General features: G+C 34.0%; 1 protein-coding gene across 1 annotated transcript in view; it reads right to left on the reverse strand.

The window, feature by feature from the left end:
* LOC106464661 (lachesin-like) overlaps positions 1–15,087 on the reverse strand; it is a 171,104-nt gene that overhangs the window by 40,851 nt on the left and 115,166 nt on the right. The window contains exon 5 of the mRNA XM_022392984.1: positions 7,603–7,731. Within this exon, the coding sequence (XP_022248692.1) occupies positions 7,603–7,731 (129 nt within the window). The remainder of the gene's footprint in view (positions 1–7,602; positions 7,732–15,087) is intronic.

Genomic DNA, 15,087 nt, shown 5'->3' on the forward strand with positions numbered 1-15,087 from the left:
TATTTTAATAGTTCATGTACTTAATTAGGAGGTATATATATAGCTAAAAGTGAAAGGGGTTACATGAATGGTAAGTATGTAAATTTACTGTTCCATAACTATTTGCTTGAAGTGTAGAAGTTCATGAAAATGCAAAGCACGGATAAGTTATGTTTAAAATACAGAAATATCTAAAATCCAATAAAAAAGGTAAAGAATTAAATTGAATGTTATGTTTTTTTAAAGAATAAAAGAGTACATAAAGCTACGAGTACATGAAATGAAAATTATATATAATTAAAAGTGCAAAAAAACATATACATTTCAAAGTGCACAAAAAGTGGGGAAGATTTATTGTTAAAATGTACAAGTGTAAAGACTAAAAATTTAAGATTATCTGCTTGAAGTGTGAAAGTACATAAGATTTACTAGTGTGAAGTTTTATGTATTCTTGTTTTAACAGACAGTCGCTTCTGTTTCTTTTGTAAATCAATAATAATGATATTTTTTGTATCATGTTTAAACACGTAAGTGTTAAGCCTTTTTTACTTATTTGTTATGTAGTTAATAATGTATAAAGTAAAAGTAAAGATACATCTGTTGTTCCTTGTGTCATAGCGTCGAGTGTTGAGCAGACCTAAGGAGGGGCTTTAACATGCAAATATTGTGATTCAACTCCACTCGTATCATAAAAAAAAAGTGTCATTTCACGGGAATATTCAAGTAAATTTATCAAAATGATAGTACATGTTGCCTGTGTTTAGTTAGATGATATACGTTAACAGGATTTACCCAGCTGTAAACGGCGCTAATTCCGTTTATTACGCTATAACTCATAGTTTAGTGCAAATGTGTTTGCTTTAGAATTTGGTCATAACATTAAATAAGTAGTTATTTAATATTTTGTGATGTCTAGCGTACTTGATAATTGCGGAAACAGATATAAATGAAAATCTGCTTTCCCATTTTTAAATTGTACTCTGGTGGGTCAACGGTATGTTTACGAACTTATAACGCTAAAATTCGGGGTTCGATTTCCACAGCTAAAACGTCAAACACACCCTTTTTTAACAATGCAACAAGCCTCCTGAACGTAGCTGACCTTCTGAGGTGTACTAATAAAACCTAAACGTGAATATAGTGTCTAGGAAGAGCTTGTACTTTATCTAGAATTGTTCTTGTCCTAATCAAATGCAGTTGTCAGTTTTACACTGTGTTTGTTGCTGTATTATTATAGGAAGGTGTTCACGCAGAAAAAAAGAAGTTATCGTCCTTTGGCCTGACTTTCATGTGCCACATTATTTATTGTTTGTTATGTAAAAGTAATCCTGTTTTCTATGCGAAGCCTTTTGTGTCCAGTTTTTTACTTGTGGTGAGCTTAACTTATTCACATTATTCATAAATATCATAAGGATCTTTTGTTATTGTGGTAGTTGACTTACGTATCTGTTGGCCAAACGTACTTTGGAATATTGCATTGTAAGGTGATGTGTGTAATGTAATCATTTCACTTGCAATGACATGAGCCCGATGTCGTTAAATCTGAAGCATGTAAACCTGGGTTTACTGTATTAGGTCGATCTATGCTTTTTTTTCCTATTGATAATAATATATATTTGTATTACCATTAAACAATAACATCTACAAAACATTTAGATTAAGTAACGGACGTTTTCTGCACATCATTTAAGATGTGTTCGGTGCAAGCGTTCGCTTCTAGTGCAGGAATCTCCATTAAGCACAATATTTGTTTGCGTAGGCCTAACTGTACTGTTGTCAGTCTATGGCAAATTTAAACGATGCCAAATGATGCGATATAGTTTATAGAAAATAACTACATTATAATTATTAAATATACCCAAAAGATTAACATTATATAAAAATATAAAACTTTTACAACAGTATAGTCCTCCAAAAGTAAATTTAATTGTAATTATTATCGCTATTTTCATTGTTCATTAAATACATGTTTGAATTAACTTATAAACAATTCATTATTATTTTAAGTGAAAGGCAAAAGAGCAGCGTTTTGTGGATGGCTTTATCTTGATTTATCCCATCGGGTGGGTTGGAGGAGTAGAGGGGGGAGCACAGACATTTGCTGTGATGGCAATGGGTTCTTTAATTAATTTTCTCTTCATGTTAGAATCTCTATACACGATTTTATGTTTTGAAAGTTTTTTTCCCCAAATATGCCTGTTTAACGCGAATATATCTGTATTACAATTTCTGACATCTCTTTAGTGTCCAGCCATTTTGGATATGAAGAGGCCTCTTGGTTTCTTCACAATAATACAATGTTTTATGCATTCACATTTAATGTCACAAACTAAACTTTTATTTGACTTGACTTATCTGCGCTAGCCGTCTCTAATTTAGCAGTAAAGACCAGAGGGAAGACAGCTAGTCATCACCACCGCCGCCAACTCTTGGGGCTACTCTTTTACCAACGAATAGTGGGATTAACTGTCACATTAGAACGTCCCCACGGCTGAAAGGGCGAGCATGTTTGATGGGATGGGGATTCGAACTCACGATCCTCAAATTGCGAGTCGAACTGGCTATGTGGGCCAATTTGGAAGGAGCAGAAGTATTGTTGAGAACAAGTCTTACCGTGATCTTGATTAAGTTCTTAGGATAGTTATCCTACATTAGTATTTCTTGTTTTTTTTTTTTAGCGTAAAGCCACACAGTGGGCTGTCTGCTCTCTGTCCACCGCGGAGAATCGAACCCCCGGATTTTATCGTTGTAAGTCCGCTGACTCGCTGTGGGACGCGTTTCTTGAAGAAATTTGATTGCTGTTGCTAGAGTTTCTTTTGAAGAGATTTTGAAGTTTATATTGGTTAGTGTATTTATAATGCCATTTCTGTTGGTTGTTTTGATTTGCGATTTAAGTACCTGTTAGCACGTGTATTCTGATATTGTGAATTCTGTTTAATATTAATTTTGATCACTTTCGAATTGTTGATTTTGATTTCAGAAGTGAACTACATATTTTGGTCCGGGTTTCTGAGGTGATGAAGGAAATCAGGAATAAAGTATTGATGAAAGGGCTATAAAACGAACACCATCTACATATTTCTTCGAAAGCAGTGGGTTTCAAGAGACGTTACTTTTATTGTGCAATTTTAATCATCGATTTTTTTATCGTAAAATATTATATGCACAATGTACTTCCTTACCCAAGCATTGCATACACTTGCTGAAAACGTAGATAAATGCGATGTAAGTTAAAAGTTAATACAGAAAACAAACTTTTGTTTATATGTTTATTCTCCAAAGAATAAGTGGCATGTGTCTACGTGTGTAATGCGACACGCTGTGCATTTCAAAGTATTGGAGGGACTGGTTATAACTAGAGCGCAAGAAGGCAGGCTGTAATATGCTGTATATCTATGTTATACAACTTGAGACCTATCAAAGTTTGGTTCATGTACAATGGATACCGAAGACGTGAATTGTGAAATAGAGAGCTGATTCTTGTAGACTTTAAGCCAATAATGACGGCATTGTTTTGTGTATATAAACTTCAAGGCGTCAAAAACTTGCAACTTCGAGTACAGGTCTTTTATTTGGCTGATTATTTCTTTATATAATCATATATATGAAATAACAGGAAGCGCGGATTTGCCCTGTGATAGAGCTTTTGATTTCGAAGTTGGTGAGCCAGGCCCAACTCCACACGATACCACAAAATATTCCCACATTTTAAATATTGGTGCGTTATAAGTGTGACAGTGAATCCTTTAGCGTTGATGATGGGTGGTTTTATTTTGGTAATTGGCTGCCCGACTTCCTTGTTTGTAGTTAAAAAGTGAGGACGTCAGCAGATAGCCTTCATAACCTCACCATAAATACAATGAAATAATAATTTGTCGCTTTACCATTACTTTATAGATTAAACATGTCTAATTATATTGAAAAAATTAGAAATAAATATTATTGATGTTGATTTTACGAAGAAGAGAAGTTTTATGGTTATGCATATTGCAATTGGAAGAGATGGAACACGTCTCCACGAACATTACCTGCCACTATATAAAGTCCTTCATTATAAGGTGTTTTTTACAATGTTCATCTACCAGAGTCTCAATTCGTAACATAGACTACTTGTTTATAAATATATGTAGGTATAGGAGCTTCTACATAACATGGGATCTTTTACTGTGCTTGTTATGCTTCCTGTACATTTACTTCAGTTGTACGGTTCTGAAACCTGGAGAGTAAACACCACTACATTCAACAAACTCCAGACTTCCATCAACAGATGTTAAGTGACTAGAAACCTTCAGTAACAATGATCTACAGCAGAGAACCAATCAATATCTTACCATCATCCAAATTGTCAAACGAAAATGGGGTTGATTTGGATATACCCTCAGGAAACAAGTGGACAACATCACCAGACAAGCTCTCGAGTGAAACCCACAGGGCAAAAGATAAGTTTGGAGAAGATCGGTCGACGAGGAGATGAGGATGACGAGAATGACTTGATATGAGGTGAAGAAAGCAGCCCAGAACCGTGCCCAGTAGCAAAGTGTTGTTGAAGCCCTATGCTTCGTTCGAAATTTCAAGATTTACGTCAGTCAAATTTGTTCAACTTTTCTCTTGAGCAAAGCTAGTGCAGAAAAGGATTAAAGCAATTCGCTGTCTTATCAAGTGAATTACCTTGATTTTATATAGCCGTTTCAACTTGAGCGGATTGGGCTTTACTTAAAAAGGCTGGGCTTGACCTAGTAGATAGCGTATCGGAAGACCCAAGGTTCAACCTGTCATATACCGATATACCAGTGAATATGTGAGGAAGTTATAACTGTGACAATCTCAGTTCCCCTATTCGGGTAAGAGCAGACGTGCTACCCACTGGTTTTACTCCAGTTTAAATTAGTGATAGATATGTCTGGAGCTTATGGTTTCTGATCTGACCGTTTATCCTGTGTGACACACAAGGTGCCGTTCGGGTTGAAAATACCAAATAATTTCTAAAATATTAAAACCATCAAAGTATTATTGCTTTTTAACCAAAATAATATGTTCAGGAATCTTTTGAAATAATGTTCTAAAGCAAACTTTAGGGTCTTATTATATTCAGCATCTCGGCGTTATTCCATCTTTATGAAGTGAAATTTATCTAAACCGTTAAATGTGAAATGCAGAATTCTCCTCACGATCATACAGAAATTTTTAATGTTCAAATTCAACTCAGTAGTTTGTAAACTATTTAACATTTAGAAATTGAATGTTTTCATACTCTATAGGTTTTACTATTTGAAGCGAAAATCGTAAAACTGTTATCTGAAAGAAAAGGTTTTCCTGAGTTGGGTCTTTGTGTCGTGTCTTGACAGATAATAATGCTAATACTTACAGTTTTAAATTTTGGGTAACCTAAATCGCTTGAAGTTTTTTGGATTTAGCAAATCCTTGGACTACTTCTTAGAATCCCCTAACCACGGATAAAGTAGCTGCCTTGTGATAAGCTTTCAGAACTTACTGTAGATTTTATTTCTCTCTGCTCGAATAACAACATATCTATGAAGATTTGTCCACAAAACGTGTTTTTAGCGTCGTGAACAAGATTTGAACTTGTGTCATGTCTTTGTGATTGTATTGTATTTAAAGCCGGAAACATTACTGTAAAACGTTTAAATTTACCCTAAAGAAAAATTACCTGAGGTGGGATACATTAGATTAACTTTTTCACATACGTTTTGTTCTTTTAGTGTTCTTTTAAGGTCTAAGGTACTCTAAATTTTAATTACTTAATATGGTTTTGAACTTAGTTTCAGACTTCACACCTACACTGCTTTGTGTAATTGATAATATGGTTTTGAACTTTGTTTCAGACTTCACACCTACACTGCTCTGTGTAATTGATAATATGGTTTTGAACTTTGTTTCAGACTTCACACCTACACTGCTCTGTGTAATTGACTCGCTGTACTCATACATGCTTCACATGGATTAGTTTGGTTTGTTTTTGAATTTCGCGCAAAGCTACACGAGGACTATCAGCGCTATCATGTCCTTAATTTAGCAGTGTAAGACTAGAGGGAAGGCAGCTAGTCATTACCACCTAGCGCCAACTCTTGGGCTACACTTTTACCAACGAATAGTGGGATTGACCGCAACATTATAACAACCCCACGGCTGAAAGGGCGAGCATGTTTGGTGGGACGGGGATTCGAACCCGCGACCCTCAGATTGCGAATCGAGCTCCCTAACCACCTGGCGATGCTGGGCCTAGCTTCACATTGAAGTGCTTGGAATACGAGATTTTATATCTTGTTCTCAGCTTTGCAAAATATTACTTACTTTATTTTATATGTCTCCAAATTGGCGTCAAGTTTTTTTTTTTTCCAGTTTGTTGTCTCCCGGTTGGACAACGCTAAAATACGGGGCTCTAATTCATTCTCGGAATACTCTGGAAATTCTTTTTTTGTGTGTGTGTGTGAATTAAAAATTCATTTTTCCAAAAATATGTTAACTTTGTAAACACTAAACTATTCATCGTCATTTCTTTCGGAATCTATTAAAGTATTTGTTTACCATAAAACAGAATTATTGCCTTTCGAGATTCACCTTTTATAGCAAGCATTCAAAGTAAGTTATTAGAAAATAATTTCTTGTGGTGCATTCAAATGAATTTTATTTTATGGTACGGATCAAGTTACTCCTACTGTGTCTATACTCAGAAAATATTTTTAAAACACTTGTATATGATATATTATGAATATAACTTTACGTGAGAAGTAACGTCATGAGTTGTTACTTTTCAACATGTCGAATGTTCAAAAGAAATGTTTTGAAAATACGCCTATGACTATATTATTCATAATAATAATTCTGAAAAACTATATTTTAGGTTTACAATATCCAGCTTAAAATTTTATTTTAGTTTAAAAGGCTTATAAGTTGTTCACCAATCTTTCAAGACCCTAATAAAAGAAACAGATAATAAAATAGAAACAGAAATTAAAATAGATATATCATTAAGATGGATACAAAAGGGGGAAGAACTGAAATCTAAAAATAATAAAATAGTAAAAATTCTTAGGTCTGTTGTTAAACTCAAAGCTACACAAAAATAATAAAATAGTAAAAATCCTTAGGTCTGTTGTTAAACTCAAAACTACACAAAGGGTCATCTAACTACACTGGGTTCATCACTAGGATAAAACTCAGAATTTTAGCCGTTATAAGCCCTCAAGCTTACCGCTGATTCACTGGAGGGGGGCGGAGTGAATGATTAACTTCTTTAATACAGAATCCAAAACAAAAACCGATCAAATATCAGCGTTATCGCTGTTCAGTGTTGTGTAAAATTTTGATCTGAATATTTTAATAAGGACTTTAAAGGGCGAAGAACAAGTTTAAAGATGCGAAAGCTTAACTTTTACATTTAAGTAAAAGTTAAGCTTCAGCCGGTGCCTCTGTACTATATGGCTTTCACGCTTTAACTGAAATTTATCTTTAAAACAAAAAGGCTGAAGGTTCAATGAAATAAAAAATTACTCAACTAGAAAAGAAAAAATACAGACAAAGGAAGTGTTATTTATCAGTAAGTTGAAACATAGTCCGCTGTATTAATCTATATATGTTGAATTGCTTCTTTGTTACACCTACATTCCACGTAGAGCATGAGCCTCTTGCTGACTGAAGGAGGTACACCATTGACGGCAATACATAGATAAGCACCGGAATGTTCTCTGTTGATGCTTACGAGACCTAAGTGCTCGCCTTCATAGGTGTCCACTGCAATATAAAGACAGAACAACAGAATAACCAAAATGTAATACTAGCTTGTCTGAAAGCCTAGAAAGAATAACTAAGTTTTTTTGGACTATTTTCAGTTAGAGAACAAAATAGCTTTCAGCTTTGTCATAATTAAATCTTTGTTCTGGTTTTTTTTTGGGTTCGGGGGGGGGGGGGGGTGGCTTTCAAGAACTCCAAAATATAACAATGTATGTACTTAATATATATATATAGGTTTTTTTCGTTGTTTGTTGTCAAGCGCAAAGCTGTATAATAGCATATGCGAGCTGCACCCAGCCCAAGGATCAAATCCCTGCAATAGCGTTATTAGCCCACACATGTGGAGACTATTTTTAGCAGTGTTGTTCATCCAGCAGTTATTTTTTAGGCTCCATGTAACTAGTGTTGTTTTCGTTTATTCGTGTTTTTGTTAAGCACAAAGTTACAAAATGGACTATCTGTGCTTTGTACACCGCCGGTATCGAAATCCGATTTTTACCGTTATAAGCTCTCAGACTTACCGTTGAGTCACCTGGGGATACCTAATGTTTAACCATCACTGATAACATTGCATAAAGAACGTTAATTGCTTAATAATATTTTTATGGGCTCTAAGTATCTACGTTTCCTTTTAGTTCAACAGAATTCACCAAAACATTATTAACAGTAATAGTAAGTATATAAAACCCAGAAAGAATCTATCATTGCTGAATAGTTACCTTGCAACCAATATTTATCTAAACTTTCAGTGAATTGTGAATAAATTAGTAAACGAGCTTATCATATTATATTGTTAATTGGAGCCCGTTCCCTTGTTGAAAATAAAACATTATAAACTGTGTTTTCGCCAACAGACAAGTTATTCTATAAATCGTCATCAAGAAACAAGTTGTCCCCTAGTGACACTGTGGTATGTCAGCGGACTTATACCACTAGAAACCGGGTTTCGATACCCGTTGTGGGCATAGCTCAGATAGCCCTTTGTGTAGCTTTGTGCTTAATAACAAACAACAACAAGAAACAAGTTTATCAAATGTTAGAACTAAAAGCAGATTGTATTTAATTCTTACAGGTTAAACGAGAAAAAAACAATATTTGTATTTCCATAACTTACTCTATAATTAATCATTATATTATTTTTCAGTGTACAATTTTTAACCCAACTCATATTCAACGATTAAAGTTTATATTCTGTTCTTTCTTTACAGTCGAAGGCGTAATGGCAGGGCGCCCATCTTCTGATTAAGAGATGGTTATTTTTTTTTAGCTTAATGGCAAGATATTCTTGCATTTTTAAGGTGAAATGCTTCCCACAAATGGAGAATGATACTGGAAAAACTAGAGGCAGGCACAATATCACATTCGTTTAGACAGTGTTAGCTTCTAGTAGTTGATCCAATATATCACTGAGTGCAACTCGGGCACGTGACTTCATATACCACTAGCAAAGTGTTGAATGGATGTTATTTGTTCTAAAGTTAAAGAGTAGTTTTAACCGAAACTCTGATTTAAGGAAACATTTAAACCGAACTTGTGGATATAGATGCTTGATAATGCTCTTAATTTTTCTTCTTAATTAATTATGTAATGAATAATGCCTAAGTGTGGTAGGACTAAAGTAATAGTTTTCTTTGGAACATCAGACATAACAAATTATTAGGGGTATTTATTTTTTTCAGTTTTTGTTTGGACTATTATTTATTGAGGAATGACAATGAAAAATAATTTATTCTAAGCAGATGTTCAATGTTATTAACTTTTGTTTAAACGTTTTGATTTTCCTTGCATTTTATTTTTTGTTTGAAGTTAAGCACAAACATATACAGTGGGCTATCTAAACCCGGTTTCTAGCGTTGTACGTCCGCAGACATACCGCTGTGCCACTGGGAAGGTTTCCTAATATTTAAAACGCTTTGTGCTGCCGAGTTTTAACCATTTTTTTTTGTTTTAATATTGAAGAAGTGAAATTTTCAAAATGTAAGTAAAATTCAGTGAAGTGAGTTTATGAGAAACTTTATTGTATACCAACACTTCCTTAAAAAAAGTGCTTAGAAAAACAAATGATGGAATTTTTTGTTAATGCTTAACATTCATGCTAAAAATGTTCCTTTGGGTGTGACAAACATCGCTAGGCCGGATGCACACGTGGATATTTGATTTAAAACACCGAGAGGTCATTGGTCAAACACATGTATTTTCAAGTTGAAAAGTATGGTAATTTCAATTCATTGTACTAACATGTACTAAAACGTATGTTTTACATCACGTATGAGGGTTTATGGTGCAGAATTGTATTCCAGAGTCGGAAATAATCTGTGTATGTATTATTTATGATATTGCTTATAAAACGGTATTTCAAAGTCGTAAAGTGTCGTTATTATGGCATTTTACTCTGTCTTGTTTGAAATGTACTTGTAACTTAAATGACTTAAATAACTGGGACAGTAAGAAATGCATTTTTTTTCATAAATTCACAAATGAACGAGAAACTAAAGAATTTGAGGAATGTGTTGACAGATATTTTCTTCATTCACTCGAACAATAAAAGTACCGAATGTTCCTAAACTCAATTCTGACGTATCTTCTTGCTTCTACATTCTTAGACAAAGAAAGGTTTGTAAACTGATTTTATAAATATTTTTTCAACATGAAACGTAAAAGTTAGTTCTCTCTTCTTCTTTTTTTTTACCTGCGCTATTTGCAAACAACAACTGTCAGTTGTTGGAAGAAAAGTTTACCTGAAAAATTATGCTGCTTTATAAAATAAGTTGATTTTTGATTGTATGAAAACAAGTGGTGACTGAAATAGTGATAAAAAGGGTGGAAATATGGCCCATAGGGAGTGAAACCAATACAGACCAGACTGACACCTGTTCCTTATCCAGATATAGAACTGACAACTTGTGGATAAAACCAATACAGACCAGACTGACAGCTGTTCCTTATCCAGATATAGAACTGACAACTTGTGGATAAAACCACTAAAGACCAGACTGACAGCTGTTTTTTATCCAGGCATAGAACTGTCAACTTGTGGTTGCAAGACAAAATGCAACACGTCAAGGTGCAAATGTTACACGTCGGGACAGACTTGAATATATGAGTGTGCATGTGATGCACACTGATTGTGTCAATCCGATAGAAATACCTGCAGTTGCCGATTAAGTTTGGTCCAGGAGATAAAAGTTTATCCCGAGTGAGGAATGACTTTATACGTTCTCACAAAATAGTCAGTTCTTATAGTGCTTAAAAGAATCTTATACAAAATATAGGGTTTGAGGATATATTGTAAAATCTATGAACAGATTGATGGAGTAGCTATGGACTCTCGCTTTGCTTTTGACCTTACTAAGCTTTTTCTGTGCTTCCACGAAAATGTTTTAGTTATAGTCATTTCCTAAACGTTTTAAGCCTGTGTATTCCGGGAGATATGTTGATGTCACTTTTGTGGTGTTTAAACAATGTTCAGTTTACTGTTGAAAATCAACAGAATGACAATCTCTCGTTCTTAGATGTTTTGAAATGATCAAGTTATACTTACTGCTCAAGATGATCATGAACCAACTTTCACATGACTTTATTCACATTTTGAAAGTTTCACAATTTTAGTCTTTATAGAATGTCTTGTCAAAACGCAGCTATGAAAAGTTTTGAAATACTAGGAAATCAATTTTTTTAAAGCAGAAATTGAGAACATTAAACAAATGTTAAAAAAACTGTTTTCTATTGTCGTTCCTAAATAAAATAATCCAAACAAAACTGAAAACTAAATAATCCATCTGTCGTTATGTCAAATGTTCCAAAGAAAAATGTTACTTTTGTCCTACAACACTTAGTCACTATTCCTTACACAGTTAATAAGAAAATTAATAACTCTATTAAACAGTTATATCCACAAATTCAGTTAAATGTATTTAAAAGAAAGTCTAGGTTACAAGGGATTTTCAGCTTTAAATACAAGCATTGAATACCTCGCTAGTGGTATTTGAGTTAACGTACCCGAGATTCAACCAGGGATATGCTGGATCAACCACTGTAAGGCTCTGCAGTCGAATGAAAGAACAATGCAACGCTACCTACAGTACCAATAGTATTACCTAATACTGTCTAAACGAATGTGCTTATATCCAGTTTCTTCCGCGTCATTCTCCATTTCCAGGAAGAATTTCCCCTTAAAATGCTACAATATCTTGTCATTAAACTAAGAAAACAGCTTTTAACCAGAAGATGGGCGCACTGCCACTACACCTTCAATTGTGACAATGTAAAGAAAGAACAGAACATGAACGCCGATCGTTAAAATGGAATGCTGTGCAATAGGCTGTATTTACATCAGGAATCGAACCAAGATTTGTAATGTTATGAGACCTGAAGCTTTCGTTGAGCCACCGAGGATATTTGTAGAACGTTTTTTTTTTTTTGAACAGTTGTTAGCTAGTTTATCATATTCTAGTAATAAGAGTGAATTGTATTTGAACATTACGGTTTATCTATTTGCGTTTTTCCCTTTAAAATGAAGACACGGCAAATACCCATATATTAGATAGGTTTATTATTTTTGGATTTATTATGTAGATGGCGCTTAATATACTAACCTGCAATGCATGGTGAGAAGCATAGTACACAGATGGTAAGCACTATTACTATTCTCACATGATTGTTAGAAGCATTAACAAAATATTAGATACCATTGATAATTACGTAAATTATTGTAAACAAAGCAGATAATTTACAATTTGTGCTTTCAGTGTGGCGTTGTTATGTTGTAATTATTTAGTTAGATTTATCTGATACTTTTTTATTCATAAAACCAATTTTTATTGTTCGAAAATAAACATTACATCAAGAGTACAGAAGTATTTTTCTTAATTTAATCTAGGAATTAATATAATCAAATATGAACTAAAAACGTCGAATCATGAGGTTTACCAGTGCTATTTGCTTCATAAAGTTTTGGTGTTAGGTCTGTATAGAAAATTCATAAAAGCAAAAAATATGGAAAAAAAGAATATGATTGAAAACACATAAATAAATCTTTTATTGCTTTAATTATGCAAAATATCATAGAAAGTTTGAAAAGAAGGATAAAGATTAATAATTTCATCTAGTGTTTCAATATAACAGTAGATTTACAACAACAACAACAAAAAAAAAAGCTGAAAGAATGTTTCTTTCTTCAGCTAAAGAATGAGAAAAAAAACATTAATTGATAAAACTTTCTGCAAAGGATTCACTGATTAGAATTAGCGTATGTAATTGTTGAATATTGTTTAGCAGAAATAACAAAAGTGAAACTGAGCGAGGATTGAACCCACGTGCCTGTTTAACATATGGGTATTCATCCAGCCAGTCTGTTGTGTTATGCGTATTGGAATTATTGGTTCTGTTAATACTTTTAAGCCTAAAACTAATAAATAACTACTTCATTCGTTGGCATGACTCTCAAGTTACGTGAATCGGATGTGAAGTCATAGAATCGAATCTGATCCTGAATTACCGATAGATATAGCTTAAGAATATTACACATTTAGTTTACCTAAGGCATTGAATATTTCGAACAAAAACGAGTGTTTTATTTATTTGAGCGCAAACTTACACAATGGACTATATGCGCTCTGTCCACAGCGGAAAATGGAAGCCCAGATTTTAGCGTTGTAAATCCGTAAATTTTACTTTGATCTACTGAGGGATAAAACGAGCCATGGGCGTCTGCAAGGGGGGGGGGTGCAAAGGAAGCGCTCCCCCGGATTAACTAATCAATAATCAAAGTGAAAAAAAAAATGCTTTCCCTAGCTATAGCTTTGATATCATTTTGTTATCTTTCCCCTCTATAATATATATTGCGGACGCCCATGAAACGAGCGTTAAGAATAACCCATGGTTTAAGTTTTTAGCTCTTCAGAAAGATACAATAAAACACTTATACATTTTAAGCCTTATTTATGCTGTAATATATCAAAGCTTCAACGTTTTTGTACAGGAATTAGGGTGTATCATAACTTTAATTCCTAGGTAAACAAATACGATAGACAACATTATTCCAATAAGTTTAAATCTACGTTTCCTGACACACACACACACATAAAAACAAAACAAATATCTATACAGTTTGAACATAACAAAACAGATCATATTTAAAAAAAGGTAGATATATGTATCTGCAATAGTTTGTTTGTTTGTTTTGAATTTCGCGCAAAGCTTCTCGAGGATTATCTGCGCTAGCCATCCCTAATTTAGCAGTAAGACTAGAACGAATGCAGCTAGTCATCACCACCCACCGCCAACTCTTGGGCTACTCTTTTAACAACGAATAGTGGGATTGGCCGTCACATTATAGCGTTCCCACGGCTGAAAGGGCGAGCATATTTGGTTGGATGGGGATTCGAACCCGCGACCCTCAGATTGCGAGTCGAGTCTGCAATAGACATAGAGATATATTTTTCTACGACATTAGACATACGATTATAATCAAGTCAACAATTTTTATTCTTCCTTTTGAGATTTCTACAGAAACCAACTAAGGTTTTTAATTTATTTTGAATCATTTCAGGTCAAGGTCCTTCACCAAGTATAAATAAGGCCTAACTTAAAGTAAATTTATTGGACTACTAACTCGGCGAGGGGTCGGTGGGGGGAGGAATCCAAGGACATTCTGTGATTTTTATTGAAAACAAACGTTCTATAGAAATGCAAAAAATTTGAAGTACCTAAGATTTTTTGTGGGATTTTCAAGTAAATATTAATAAATAGGATCACTAAATTCAAAATACTGGACACCACCAATCAAATTTACGAGACAACTATAAATTAAGCAACTTAGTCGCCTATGTTTTGTTTTCCTTATCTTTGTCTAAAATCACGACAGTCATATTCTATTTAATATTTGCACTTAAAACGTTTTCACTGCCCCCCAGTGGCACAGCGGTATGTCTGCGGACTAACAATGCTAGAATCCGGGTTTCGATACCCGTGGTGGGCAGAGCACAGATAGCCCTTTGTGTAGCTTTGTGCTTAATAACAAACAAACGAAACGTTTTCACTTTTTGAACGATGCGGCTTAAAATATAATTGGCATATCAGAATACTTGGCGATTGGTTTCTTCAGATGAATCAACTTTATTTTACTGTTTTTCACACTTTAATCAAGGATTTAGAGAAAGTTTACGATCAAATTCTCGACTTTGTTTTTCTTGAGCCTACGCTGGAAATACACAGAGTAATAAGAAGAATACTCATTCATGGTTTTGCTTCTAAACCTAAATATTATTGTATAAAATAACATGGGTTAAATCCCTTACTTTTATTAATTTTATTCCAATATTTGGCCCGGCATGGCCAGGTGGTTAAGGCGCTCGA

Source organism: Limulus polyphemus, unplaced genomic scaffold, assembly GCF_000517525.1.
Source record: "Limulus polyphemus unplaced genomic scaffold, Limulus_polyphemus-2.1.2 Scaffold62, whole genome shotgun sequence".
In the NCBI taxonomy this organism is placed as follows: Eukaryota; Metazoa; Arthropoda; class Merostomata; order Xiphosura; family Limulidae; genus Limulus; species Limulus polyphemus.